Source organism: Bombina bombina, chromosome 6 (assembly GCF_027579735.1).
Source record: "Bombina bombina isolate aBomBom1 chromosome 6, aBomBom1.pri, whole genome shotgun sequence".
NCBI classification, from domain to species: domain Eukaryota; kingdom Metazoa; phylum Chordata; class Amphibia; order Anura; family Bombinatoridae; genus Bombina; species Bombina bombina.
Window position 1 is genome coordinate 1,138,935,959 of NC_069504.1, and position 13,762 is coordinate 1,138,949,720.

The 13,762-nt window shown below is 34.1% G+C and overlaps 1 protein-coding gene across 2 annotated transcripts in view; it reads left to right on the forward strand.

The window, feature by feature from the left end:
* ABCC9 (ATP binding cassette subfamily C member 9) overlaps nucleotides 1-13,762 on the forward strand; it is a gene marked incomplete in the record, with an annotated part of 749,052 nt that overhangs the window by 389,922 nt on the left and 345,368 nt on the right. For both annotated transcript variants that reach the window (XM_053719116.1, XM_053719117.1), the window contains 2 exon segments: nucleotides 2,535-2,619; nucleotides 9,255-9,335. In XM_053719116.1, coding sequence (XP_053575091.1) covers nucleotides 2,535-2,619; nucleotides 9,255-9,335 — 166 coding nt within the window.

Consider the following 13,762-nt stretch of genomic DNA (forward strand, 5'->3'; position numbering starts at 1 on the left):
AAGTTAAAAATGTGTGTAAAATCCCTATAATAAAAACTCACAATTACATTAAATAACAGTTAAGGTCATGGACCCATGGGTAATGTGATGAGAAAATATGAAATAATAATAATGTAAACTCCACGTGTAAGTGTGAGTAAACAAATAAGTAAATGAATAAGTGAACAAATGTGCGAAGTGTTTTTACAGCATAGGTGAGCAGTAAACAACCGAGTGTGATAATGAAAATATGAACAGTGTATACATATACAAGAAGAAAAACAATCCAAAAAGTAATAATCAAAAAATAACTGAACAGTCCTGATGATAGCACTGCAGTGCAAAAAATGAGCAAAAAATGATAATCACAAGTAAGTGAATACCAATGAGTGAAAAAATGTGGAAAAATGAGATGAGGTGACACAGTGATGTGAAAAAATATAAAAATATAGAAAAAATAAGAAAAATTAGGTCAAAAATCCGGTGAAAAAACGAAAAAACAAAAGTGATGTTCAACAAATGTTAATAAAGATCAATAAAGATCAAAAATTGTGTTGTAATCCAAATGAAATGACAGTAAAATAGAAATAGAATCACATGAAAGAACCTTGAATCCTGAGGGGGAAAGTTCCCAGGTGAATCCTGACAGCGGTCATCTCCTTATCCAATGTCCTAGAAATGTCCCAATAGGTCTACGCGTTTCGGCCCCAAAAAAAGGCCTTTTTTTGGGGCCGAAACGCGTAGACCTATTGGGACATTTCTAGGACATTGGATAAGGAGATGACCGCTGTCAGGATTCACCTGGGAACTTTCCCCCTCAGGATTCAAGGTTCTTTCATGTGATTCTATTTCTATTTTACTGTCATTTCATTTGGATTACAACACAATTTTTGATCTTTATTGATCTTTATTAACATTTGTTGAACATCACTTTTGTTTTTTCGTTTTTTCACCGGATTTTTGACCTAATTTTTCTTATTTTTTCCATATTTTTATATTTTTTCACATCACTGTGTCACCTCATCTCATTTTTCCACATTTTTTCACTCATTGGTATTCACTTACTTGTGATTATCATTTTTTGCTCATTTTTTGCACTGCAGTGCTATCATCAGGACTGTTCAGTTATTTTTTGATTATTACTTTTTGGATTGTTTTTCTTCTTGTATATGTATACACTGTTCATATTTTCATTATCACACTCGGTTGTTTACTGCTCACCTATGCTGTAAAAACACTTCGCACATTTGTTCACTTATTCATTTACTTATTTGTTTACTCACACTTACACGTGGAGTTTACATTATTATTATTTCATATTTTCTCATCACATTACCCATGGGTCCATGACCTTAACTGTTATTTAACGTTATTGTGAGTTTTTATTATAGGGATTTTACACACATTTTTAACTTATACTATTGTTTTTATCCATCATTTGTATTAAATTACCATTCTATCATTTGTATTAAATTATTATTTTAGCCCTGGCAGTCCAACACCTCATTTTTTAGTGTTTATATTTATCCCTTAGCCTTTATTGGCGCTGTACATATTATTTCATTACTAGTTCTTTCCTTTGGGGGTTGGTTAGGCCCTTTATTTGTATTCAGCTTAGGGATTGTCTTAGCGCTTGGCCACTACACCATATTTCTACATACCTGCAGTGTAACCTAGGTACCAATATGTCAGCACCATGATTAGCAGGAGGTACATGAGATGTATTTAGTGTATAATGTGCAGTAACTCTCCTTCAGATACCTGCAGTGTTACCTAGGTACCAATATGTCAGCACCATGATTAGCAGGAGGTAAATGAGATGTATTTAGTGTATAATGTGCAGTAACTCTCTATCACATACCTGCAGTGTAACCTAGGTACCAATATGTCAGCACCATGATTAGCAGGAGGTACATGAGATGTATGTAGTGTATAATGTGCAGTAACTCTCCTTCACTTAGCTGCAGTGTAACCTAGGTACCAATATGTCAGCACCATGATTAGCAGGAGATTCATTGTATGTATTTAGTGTTTAATGTGCTGTAACTCTCCTTCACATATCTGCAGTGTAACCTAGGTACCAATATGTCAGCACCATGATTAGCAGGAGGTGCATGAGATGTATTTAGTGTATAATGTGCTGTAACTCTCCTTCACATACCTGCAGTGTAACCTAGGTACCAATGTGTCAGCACTATGATTAGCAGGAGGTGCATGAGATGTATTTAGTGTATAATGTGCAGTAACTCTCCATCATACACCTGCTGTCTAAACCTAGGTACCAATATGTCAGCACCATGATTAGCAGGAGGTGCATGAGATGTATTTAGTGTATAATGTGCTGTAACTCTCCTTCACATACCTGCAGTGTAACCTAGGTACCAATGTGTCAGCACCATGATTAGCAGGAGGTGCATGAGATGTATTTAGTGTATAATGTCCATTTAATGCTGCAAGTATGTGCAAGTTTACTGGGTATCAGATAATCACTTGGTAATGTTCAGCTGTTTAGCATATTGATTATTTTTATAATATGCATTGTATTGATGTTCTAGGTATAAAACGGTGACAGACGCCTGCTCTCTGCAGCCTGATATTGACCTCTTACCATTTGGTGACCAGACTGAGATTGGAGAAAGGGTAAACTTATGTTACATACTGTACACTGTTGTCCAGGGGAGAAGATCCAGTCTGTGGGCTCAGGCTGTGAATTTATCTTTGTGTGTTCCTCATTCACCAGAACTGATCATTACGTGTGTGCGCGCTTCAGTATTTGTCCCCAGCTATTTTATCTCGGTTTATAATATATTGTATGGGCAGAGGCACCTACACATGCACACAGTTACACGCATGTGCACATAAACACATCCACACAGTCACATGCACACAGGCCCATACTTGTGTTGTGCACAAGAACACAGGCACATACACACATAATTTTGTTTATTTAACATTACAGGTACATTGATTACAAAATACAATTATATTTACCATTATTTATGAAAACTGTGGAGTCATTTATAAATATATCTTTATGGATGAGAAGAGATTATTAAAATCTATGTAAATATTGTAAAATCATAAGGTGAGTTACTGTAAACAGAAGATTATTTGTATCAGTACAATTGCCGGGTCACATAATATATACACAGGTCTACTATATATCTGTAATATAGCACCAAACTTCAAATATCTGTATTTACAATCAATGTTTTACAAACACTTTAATGATTTGCAAAACTTAGCCTGTATATATGTAACAGTGTGCTTGTTTATGCTAGTCCTGTTGGTTCGTGTGCCAGTTCTGTTTGTTCTTATCACAATCCAAATTCTTTTTAACAAGTGCCAGTTCTGTTTGTTCTTATCACAATCCAAATTCTTTTTAACAAGTGCCAGTTCTGTTTGTTCTTATCACAATCCAAATTCTTTTTAACAAGTGCCAGTTCTGTTTGTTCTGGTTTTGTGCATGTGTAAAAGACAGACATTATCCCACCATATAGAATGACATTAGGGGGCATATTTATCAAGCTCCGTTATCAAGAAGTTATGAAGCAGCGCTCTAAAGACCGCTGCTCCATAACCTGTCTGCCTGCTCTAAGGCGGCGGACAGAAATCAACCCGATCAAATACGATTGGGTTGATTGACAACATATCATACAACATATGAAAATGTGGTGCTAAACTCAGTCCTTCACTGTCTTAAAGATTTCTAGTGTCTATTCCTCGAAGAGAAAAGAAACAACCATAGTGTAAAACTGTCAAAATCAACTTCCCATATGAAACAGATGCGCCGTTGTAGTCACACGTTAGAGCCATAACAGCTCAGAGTGTATCGCTCTATTATATAGAACGGATACTGGATACAAAAGTAACAATTCCTTTATTGCTAAAAACAAATGTAACAGGCTTTAATCACAGACTGATCTAATACGTGATAAAATCACAGTTGAGGGGGCGCAGAATGGTATACAATTCAGATGGTAGTTATTGATAACCCTTAAAGACAATTTGAAACTTAAACAAACTAATGTTATCTTATGAGGTGAAAAATATATCAATATAAGGTTATATAAATCCCTTTTGGAGTAAACAGGAAAGAAAATGTCTCTTTTTACAAATAAGTTGATAGCTGAGCGGCGGCTGCCTCCTCTCAACCGGATGATCCAGGCAAGAACTAGGAGAAATAAAAAACAGAGGGGCGCCTCATGTGTGGTATAGTCTGATTGAAGACATAAGAAAAAGCAACAGAATAGCCAAATGAGTACTCACATACTCCACGAGCACACTCATGTGCTGGTAGGGGCAGGCTGTAGATTTAGATGGGTGTGACAGCTCACCCTTTCAAGGATACTTCCAATACTGTAGTTCTGCAACAGGTGTAAAACAAATAGAGAGCACTATATGTGCAGACCATTAAGGATGATACATAAAAATGTGCTTTATAGTGTAAAGTGGGTACTCACATACTCCCAAAGCACACCAATGTGCTGGTAGATACAGGCTGCAGATTCAGGCAGGTGTGGCAGCTCACCCAAACAAACGATCTTTTGGTATTAATGCAGTGAAAACAAAGGCAGGTTTAATGCTTCTCAGTAGCTGTGCACTTAGTAGTGATTGCAGGCAGACGGTAGGAAATGAGATCCACTCCAAAAGTAAAAATTTGCAAATATTTATTAAAAACAAAAATTTAAAAACAACACCAGGGTTGTTATACAAAGTGGATTACAGGGTCACCCAGTTGGCCCCAATGATTGCAACGCGTTTCTCGGTTGGCAAACCGTTTCATCAGGCGTATCATAATCATTCCTACCTCTGCCTTTTATACCCTACAAAGAAACAATTGTGTCCATTCTAAGAGGTGTGTTCCTAATTGATTCTCACCTGTGTGAGCTATCAGGTGTCTCTGAGGCTAATTGGTTGTTCGCTAGAAAAAAAATACTTTGCAACTAAAAAATTGACTTTGCAAAATAAAAAATTGAAATGTTCACCCTTTTGTGTATACCAAATTGTGCATTAATGTGTTACATGTAGAAAAAAAGAAAGAAAGAAACAATGTGTAGTAAAATAATAAATATATTCCAGTTATGTTACCAATCAATAATATGGCAATCCCTTTTCAGCTAATGCACACAGAAAAATCGCAAAGGGCAGCTGCATAAAAGGCTGCTGTCTATATGTGTTTTTTTTGGCATTTTTATTTCAATAACAAACTGAATATAAACTGCTTAGTATGTTATAATATTTTTAGTAGGTTGGACAGCAAATGACCGATCTTGTCCTATTGTGGGATATAGAATGTGAGCAGTTTAGTCAGAAGTCTTTAAATAGTCACTTGTGCAGCAGTGTGAAAGGAAAAAAAAAAAAAAAAAAAAAAATGGAAAGAAAAAAGAAATAAGAGCAAATCCTATGTGTGTGTGTGTGTGTGTATATATGTGCTTAACATAGCCAATTTTGCTCAGAACTGCAAAAAAACACAGTTCTACACTACACTACATTCTTTTGAAGATTATAGAATGTAGTGTAATGTAAGTTATGATTACAAAGGCCCTAATGGAGGGTCACTAATATATTAAGACTACTTGATGGATAGAGAATGGTGCTATTTGGATCTAAGGGTGGATAATGTTACGACCCATACTCTTAAGGATAAGATAAGGGGGGATGATATATGACCGGATAGCTGGATAATAGAAGATGGTGGTGCCTTCTAAAAGGCCGCCAAATCTAATACTTCGTTAAGGCCAGAGGGAAACAAAGACTGGAACTTGAAGATCCAGTATGTCTCCCTCTGGCGCAAACGAGTATATCTATTGGTTCCCATTTTGGAAGGGATGAATTCCAGTGGAGTGATGCAAAAAGTATGATGGTGTCCTTGATGCTGAACAGTGCTGTGGCGCGATAAACTATAATCACAGACTGAGCAGCACATAAAAACAAAGACAGTCATAGTGCGTTACAGTCTGCAACAGCAACAATGCATTTCAGCGCTTACTCCACACTGTCAAGCAAGTGCCATGAGACAATTTCCATCATTTCCAGTAATCAGCCAATTAGCATACAATTCCTCCAACGTACGTTTCGCTATTAGTCCATAGATTTTTCAAGAGTTTTTTTTTATTATTTTAGCCAGTATCCTTTATTTAATTAAAGTCCTCCATTTTTATTTAAAGTCCTAAGTCTTTAACTGTTAATATTCCAGTTTAGGATGTGCACACAAGGTGAGAAAAAAAACAAAAACATTATCATACAACAAGAGCATTAATACAATTTACAGATAAAATAATAAAATTGACACTGTACATGGATTGATAAAACCTAAAAAGCTGAACATATAATACAAATATATCAAACCAATTAAGATATATCAAATTAAATAAAATGTATATAATAAATCTATGAGATCACAAAATGCCTGTAAAATAACTATCATAAGTAAAATGTAACACTAAGCCACACGGGCTCAAAGAAATATCACTAATGTCACAAATTAATATACATTATATAATAAATAAGGATTCTGAATCACTTAAATTATTATGAAAAATGTATATATAAAAATGAGAATGTAAAAAATATTTACTAAAAATGAAAAAAAAAAAAAAAAATTATTCAATTCAAAATCCTTGTTGTTACCTCCTGGAATAAGGGACCCTTACAGGAAAATCCATTTACTTTCCATTTTGGCCAATGTATAAAGAAAATGTATAAAGAAAATGTCTGCCTCTCCCAATTCCTCCCGTGAATGTAACTATATGATGTGAGTCACAATTATGTTTAAATTTAAAATATTATGAGAATGAATTTTTCTCAAAACCTTTTTTTAATCTTGTAAACAGGCTTTCCTCTGGAGGATTGGGAGTTCAAATCCCCTATAGGGTCTCTTATATTTTGACCCTGGTTCAATTCCCCGCTATGGTCTTTTATGTTTTGACCCTGGTTTAATTCCCCGGTATGATCTTTTATGTTTTGCTTGAAATGTCATGCTATTGTATTATGTATAACCTTAGGTAACATTGGAAGCCATTGTGCACCAAACAGTATGGGCTGAGGACTATAAATGAAAGATACCAGATACAACTAAAGTCTTCTTGAAAAAGCTATGGACTAATAGCGAAATGTACATTGGAGGAATTGTATGTTAATTGGCGGATCACCAGGAAGGGTGGAACTTGTCTCACGGCACTTGCTTGACACAGTGTTGACTAAAAGCTAAAATGCAGTTTTGCTGTTGCAGACTAACACTATGAGCGTCTTTTGCTTTTATGTGCTCTATACCCCAATTGATTAAAACCTGTTACATGTGAGTAAATAGCTCATCTGTTTCATATTGGAAGTTGATTTTAACAGTTTTACACTCTGAGGAATATACACAATATATATCTTTAATTAAAGACAGTAAAGGACTGAGTTTATCTCCACATTTTCATGTTGGTTTGGTGTGTATTAGTAACTTGTATAGTTCAATATTACCATTTTTATTTTATTAAAAACAAATGTTCACCAATCACATCATCTACATACATACGCAAAAGTTTAGGCACCCCTGACAATCTTAATTTATAAATAATTGGGTGTTTGGATCAGCAATTTCATTTTGAAATATCAAATATCATTTTGAAATATTAAGGAATCAGTCACAAAGTTGAAGTTACACTGGGGCTAGATATTTCAACAAGACAGCAAATTAAAACACTGCTCAAAATCTACTCTGGCATTTATGCAGAGGAACAAGTACAATGTTCTGGAATGGCCATCCCAGTCTCCAGACCTGAATATCATTGAAAATCTGTGGGGTGATTTGAAGTGGGCTGTCCATGCTCAGCAACTATCAAACCTAACAACTGGAGATATTTTGCAAGGAGGAATGGTCTAAAATACCATCATCCAGAATCCAAAGGAGGCTCTACTAAATATCGATGCAATATTTCTGTTGGAGTGCCCAAATTTATGCACCTGTCTATTTTGTTTTGCTGCATATTACACACTTTCTGTTAATCCAATAAACCTCATTTCACTACTGAAATATTACTGTGTCCTTCAGTTATTTGATAGATCAAAATGAATTTGCTGATCCAAACACCCGACTATTTATAAATGAAAAATCATGGAAATTGTCAGGGGTGCCTACACACACACAGACTATTGACCCTCCCATGTTAAAGGTTACTTTAAGTGCAATTAGCACATGAGTAAAGGAAAAAGTTAGAGTGGCAGTTGTTATCTGGCCCTTTATGTTTTAAAAGCATTTAAATAAGTAATTTAAGTATTTGCATTATTTTACAGTCTAGCGACGGAACCCTTGCATAACTTCTTGCAGCATTTAAAAAATAAGAGTTAAATAGCAGGTAAAGGGAAAAAAATAAAGTTAAAAATGAAAATGTGAGTTTGTCTTAATTAATGTTGGTTTATCTCAGTATAATTTTGCAGTGGCAGTGAGAAAATAATCCTGTTTGGTAAACAAGCGACTGATGGTTTATGTAACTAACGTCTGGTTTAGCCGAGAAAGAAATAATGAGCAACAGTAAATTAAACTACACTCGGTTTATATACAGTACGTAGTGTGAGGATCTGGAAGCTGTTACTGTATCCAGTCGATTGCAGATATTTTACATAAACAAAGAGACAACATTGTGTATCAGTAGGTAATAAACACAAAGCCATTGTTTACATTGCACAACATCTACTTGAAAATACAGTAGACACTTTACACTGAAAATCCTTTTAATCAGAATTTAAATTGTCTTAAAGAGGCTTCTTGCAAATGTTTTGGCAGAAAAGTCAATTTTAACACAAATTGTTTGTATTTAAAGAATCATTTATTTGCAGTTTCTGATTTTATTTCATTAAAGGGATATGAAACCATTTTTTTTTCTCTTTTGTGATTCAGACAGAGCAAACTGGTAAAAAAAAAAAACCCTTGATATTCTGTGTTGGAGAGACACCTAGGTAGCATCTGGGACACTATATGGCAGGAAATAGTGCTCTAGTGCTCTTGTAAATGGGCTAGCTCCTGAGCATACGTCAATGCTTTTCAACAAAAGATACCAAGAGAAAGAAGAACAATTGATAATTGAAGTAAATTAGAAAGTTGATTAAAACCACATGACCTATCTGAATCACGAAAGAACAAATTGTATTTCATATCCCTTTAACTTCAGGTGCGGAAGGAATATGTTTGTTTATGTGTTTTTATTTCTTGATGCTGGTTCAGTGCATATAGATTCTTCTTGTACAATGAATTGTGTCTCGCTAATTTGTTTGTAAATATTGTGTAGGGGATAAATCTTAGCGGTGGCCAGAGGCAACGAATTTGCGTAGCACGAGCACTTTATCAGACAACCAATATAGTCTTTCTGGTAAGTATATATGTTTTGTATTGTGTTTATTTAACACAATGATATCAGAGCTGTATATGTGTATGTATGTGTACTGTATATGTGTATGTATGTGTATGGTATATGTGTATATATGTGTACGGTGTATATGTGTATGTATGTGTACTGTATATGTGTATCTATGTGTACTGTATATGTGTATGTATGTGTACGGTATATGTGTATGTATGTGTACTGTATATGTGTATGTATGTGTACGGTATATGTGTATGTATGTGTACGGTATATGTGTATGTATGTGTACGGTATATGTGTATGTATGTGTACGGTATATGTGTATGTATGTGTACTGTATATGTTTATGTATGTGTACGGTATATATGTGTATGTATGTGTACGGTATATATGTGTATGTATGTGTACTGTATATGTGTATGTATGTGTACGGTGTATATGTGTATGTATGTGTACGGTATATGTGTATGTATGTGTACGGTATATATGTGTATGTATGTGTACGGTATATATGTGTATGTATGTGTACTGTATATGTGTATGTATGTGTACGGTGTATATGTGTATGTATGTGTACGGTATATATGTGTATGTATGTGTACTGTATATGTGTATGTATGTGTACGGTGTATATGTGTATGTATGTGTACTGTATATGTGTATGTATGTGTACTGTATATGTGTATGTATGTGTACGGTGTATATGTGTATGTATGTGTACGGTATATGTGTATGTATGTGTACGGTATATGTGTATGTATGTGTACTGTATATGTGTATGTATGTGTACGGTATATGTGTATGTATGTGTACTGTATATGTGTATGTATGTGTACTGTATATGTGTATGTATGTGTACTGTATATGTGTATGTATGTGTACTGTATATGTGTATGTATGTGTACGGTATATGTGTATGTATGTGTACTGTATATGTGTATGTATGTGTACTGTATATGTGTATGTATGTGTACGGTATATGTGTATGTATGTGTACTGTATATATGTATGTATGTGTACGGTGTATATGTGTATGTATGTGTACTGTATATGTGTATGTATGTGTACGGTGTATATGTGTATATATGTGTACTGTATATGTGTATGTATGTGTACGGTATATGTGTATGTATGTGTACGGTGTATATGTGTATGTATGTGTACTGTATATGTGTATGTATGTGTACTGTATATGTGTATGTATGTGTACTGTATATGTGTATGTATGTGTACGGTGTATATGTGTATGTATGTGTACTGTATATGTGTATGTATGTGTACGGTATATATGTATGTATGTGTACTGTATATGTGTATGTATGTGTACTGTATATGTGTATGTATGTGTACTGTATGTATGTATGTATGTATGTATGTGTACGGTGTATATGTGTATGTATGTGTACTGTATATGTGTATGTATGTGTACTGTATATGTGTATGTATGTGTACGGTATATGTGTATGTATGTGTACGGTATATGTGTATGTATGTGTACGGTATATGTGTATGTATGTGTACTGTATATGTTTATGTATGTGTACGGTATATATGTGTATGTATGTGTACGGTATATATGTGTATGTATGTGTACTGTATATGTGTATGTATGTGTACGGTGTATATGTGTATGTATGTGTACGGTATATGTGTATGTATGTGTACGGTATATATGTGTATGTATGTGTACGGTATATATGTGTATATATGTGTACTGTATATGTGTATGTATGTGTACGGTGTATATGTGTATGTATGTGTACGGTATATATGTGTATGTATGTGTACTGTATATGTGTATGTATGTGTACGGTGTATATGTGTATGTATGTGTACTGTATATGTGTATGTATGTGTACTGTATATGTGTATGTATGTGTACTGTATATGTGTATGTATGTGTACGGTGTATATGTGTATGTATGTGTACGGTATATGTGTATGTATGTGTACGGTATATGTGTATGTATGTGTACTGTATATGTGTATGTATGTGTACGGTATATGTGTATGTATGTGTACTGTATATGTTTATGTATGTGTACTGTATATGTGTATGTATGTGTACTGTATATGTGTATGTATGTGTACTGTATATGTGTATGTATGTGTACGGTATATGTGTATGTATGTGTACTGTATATGTGTATGTATGTGTACTGTATATGTGTATGTATGTGTACGGTATATGTGTATGTATGTGTACTGTATATATGTATGTATGTGTACGGTGTATATGTGTATGTATGTGTACTGTATATGTGTATGTATGTGTACGGTGTATATGTGTATATATGTGTACTGTATATGTGTATGTATGTGTACGGTATATGTGTATGTATGTGTACGGTGTATATGTGTATGTATGTGTACTGTATATGTGTATGTATGTGTACTGTATATGTGTATGTATGTGTACTGTATATGTGTATGTATGTGTACGGTGTATATGTGTATGTATGTGTACTGTATATGTGTATGTATGTGTACGGTATATATGTATGTATGTGTACTGTATATGTGTATGTATGTGTACTGTATATGTGTATGTATGTGTACTGTATATGTGTATGTATGTGTACTGTATATGTGTATGTATGTGTACGGTGTATATGTGTATGTATGTGTACTGTATATGTGTATGTATGTGTACTGTATATGTGTATGTATGTGTACGGTATATGTGTATGTATGTGTACGGTATATATGTGTATGTATGTGTACGGTATATATGTGTATGTATGTGTACTGTATATGTGTATGTATGTGTACGGTATATGTGTATGTATGTGTACTATATATGTGTATGTATGTGTACGGTATATGTGTATGTATGTGTACGGTGTATATGTGTATGTATGTGTACTGTGTATGTGTACTGTATATGTGTATGTATGTGTACTGTATATGTGTATGTATGTGTACTGTATATGTGTATGTATGTGTACGGTATATGTGTATGTATGTGTACGGTATATATGTGTATGTATGTGTACGGTATATATGTGTATGTATGTGTACTGTATATGTGTATGTATGTGTACGGTATATATGTGTATGTATGTGTACGGTATATGTGTATGTATGTGTACGGTATATATGTGTATGTATGTGTACGGTATATATGTGTATGTATGTGTACGGTATATGTGTATGTATGTGTACGGTATATATGTGTATGTATGTGTACGGTATATGTGTATGTATGTGTACGGTATATGTGTATGTATGTGTATGGTATATGTGTATGTATGTGTACGGTATATGTGTATGTATGTGTACGGTATATATGTGTATGTATGTGTACGGTATATATGTGTATGTATGTGTACGGTATATATGTGTATGTATGTGTACGGTATATATGTGTATGTATGTGTACGGTATATATGTGTATGTATGTGTACGGTATATATGTGTATGTATGTGTACGGTATATATGTGTATGTATGTGTACGGTATATATGTGTATGTATGTGTACGGTATATGTGTATGTATGTGTACGGTATATATGTGTATGTATGTGTACGGTATATATGTGTATGTATGTGTACGGTATATATGTGTATGTATGTGTACGGTATATATGTGTATGTATGTGTACGGTATATATGTGTATGTATGTGTACGGTATATATGTGTATGTATGTGTACGGTATATATGTGTATGTATGTGTACGGTATATATGTGTATGTATGTGTACTGTATATGTGTATGTATGTGTACTGTATATGTGTATGTATGTGTACGGTGTATATGTGTATGTATGTGTACTGTATATGTGTATATATGTGTACGGTGTATATGTGTATGTATGTGTACTGTATATGTGTATGTATGTGTACTGTATATGTGTATGTATGTGTACTGTATATGTGTATGTATGTGTACGGTGTATATGTGTATGTATGTGTACTGTATATGTGTATGTATGTGTACGGTATATATGTATGTATGTGTACTGTATATGTGTATGTATGTGTACTGTATATGTGTATGTATGTGTACTGTATATGTGTATGTATGTGTACGGTATATGTGTATGTATGTGTACTGTATATGTGTATGTATGTGTACGGTGTATATGTGTATGTATGTGTACGGTGTATATGTGTATGTATGTGTACGGTATATGTGTATGTATGTGTACTGTATATGTGTATGTATGTGTACTGTATATGTGTATGTATGTGTACTGTATATGTGTATGTATGTGTACTGTATATGTGTATGTATGTGTACGGTATATGTGTATGTATGTGTACTGTATATGTGTATGTATGTGTACTGTATATGTGTATGTATGTGTACGGTATATGTGTATGTATGTGTACTGTATATGTGTATGTATGTGTACGGTGTATATGTGTATGTATGTGTACGGTATATGTGTATGTATGTGTACTGTATATGTGTATGTATGTGTACTGT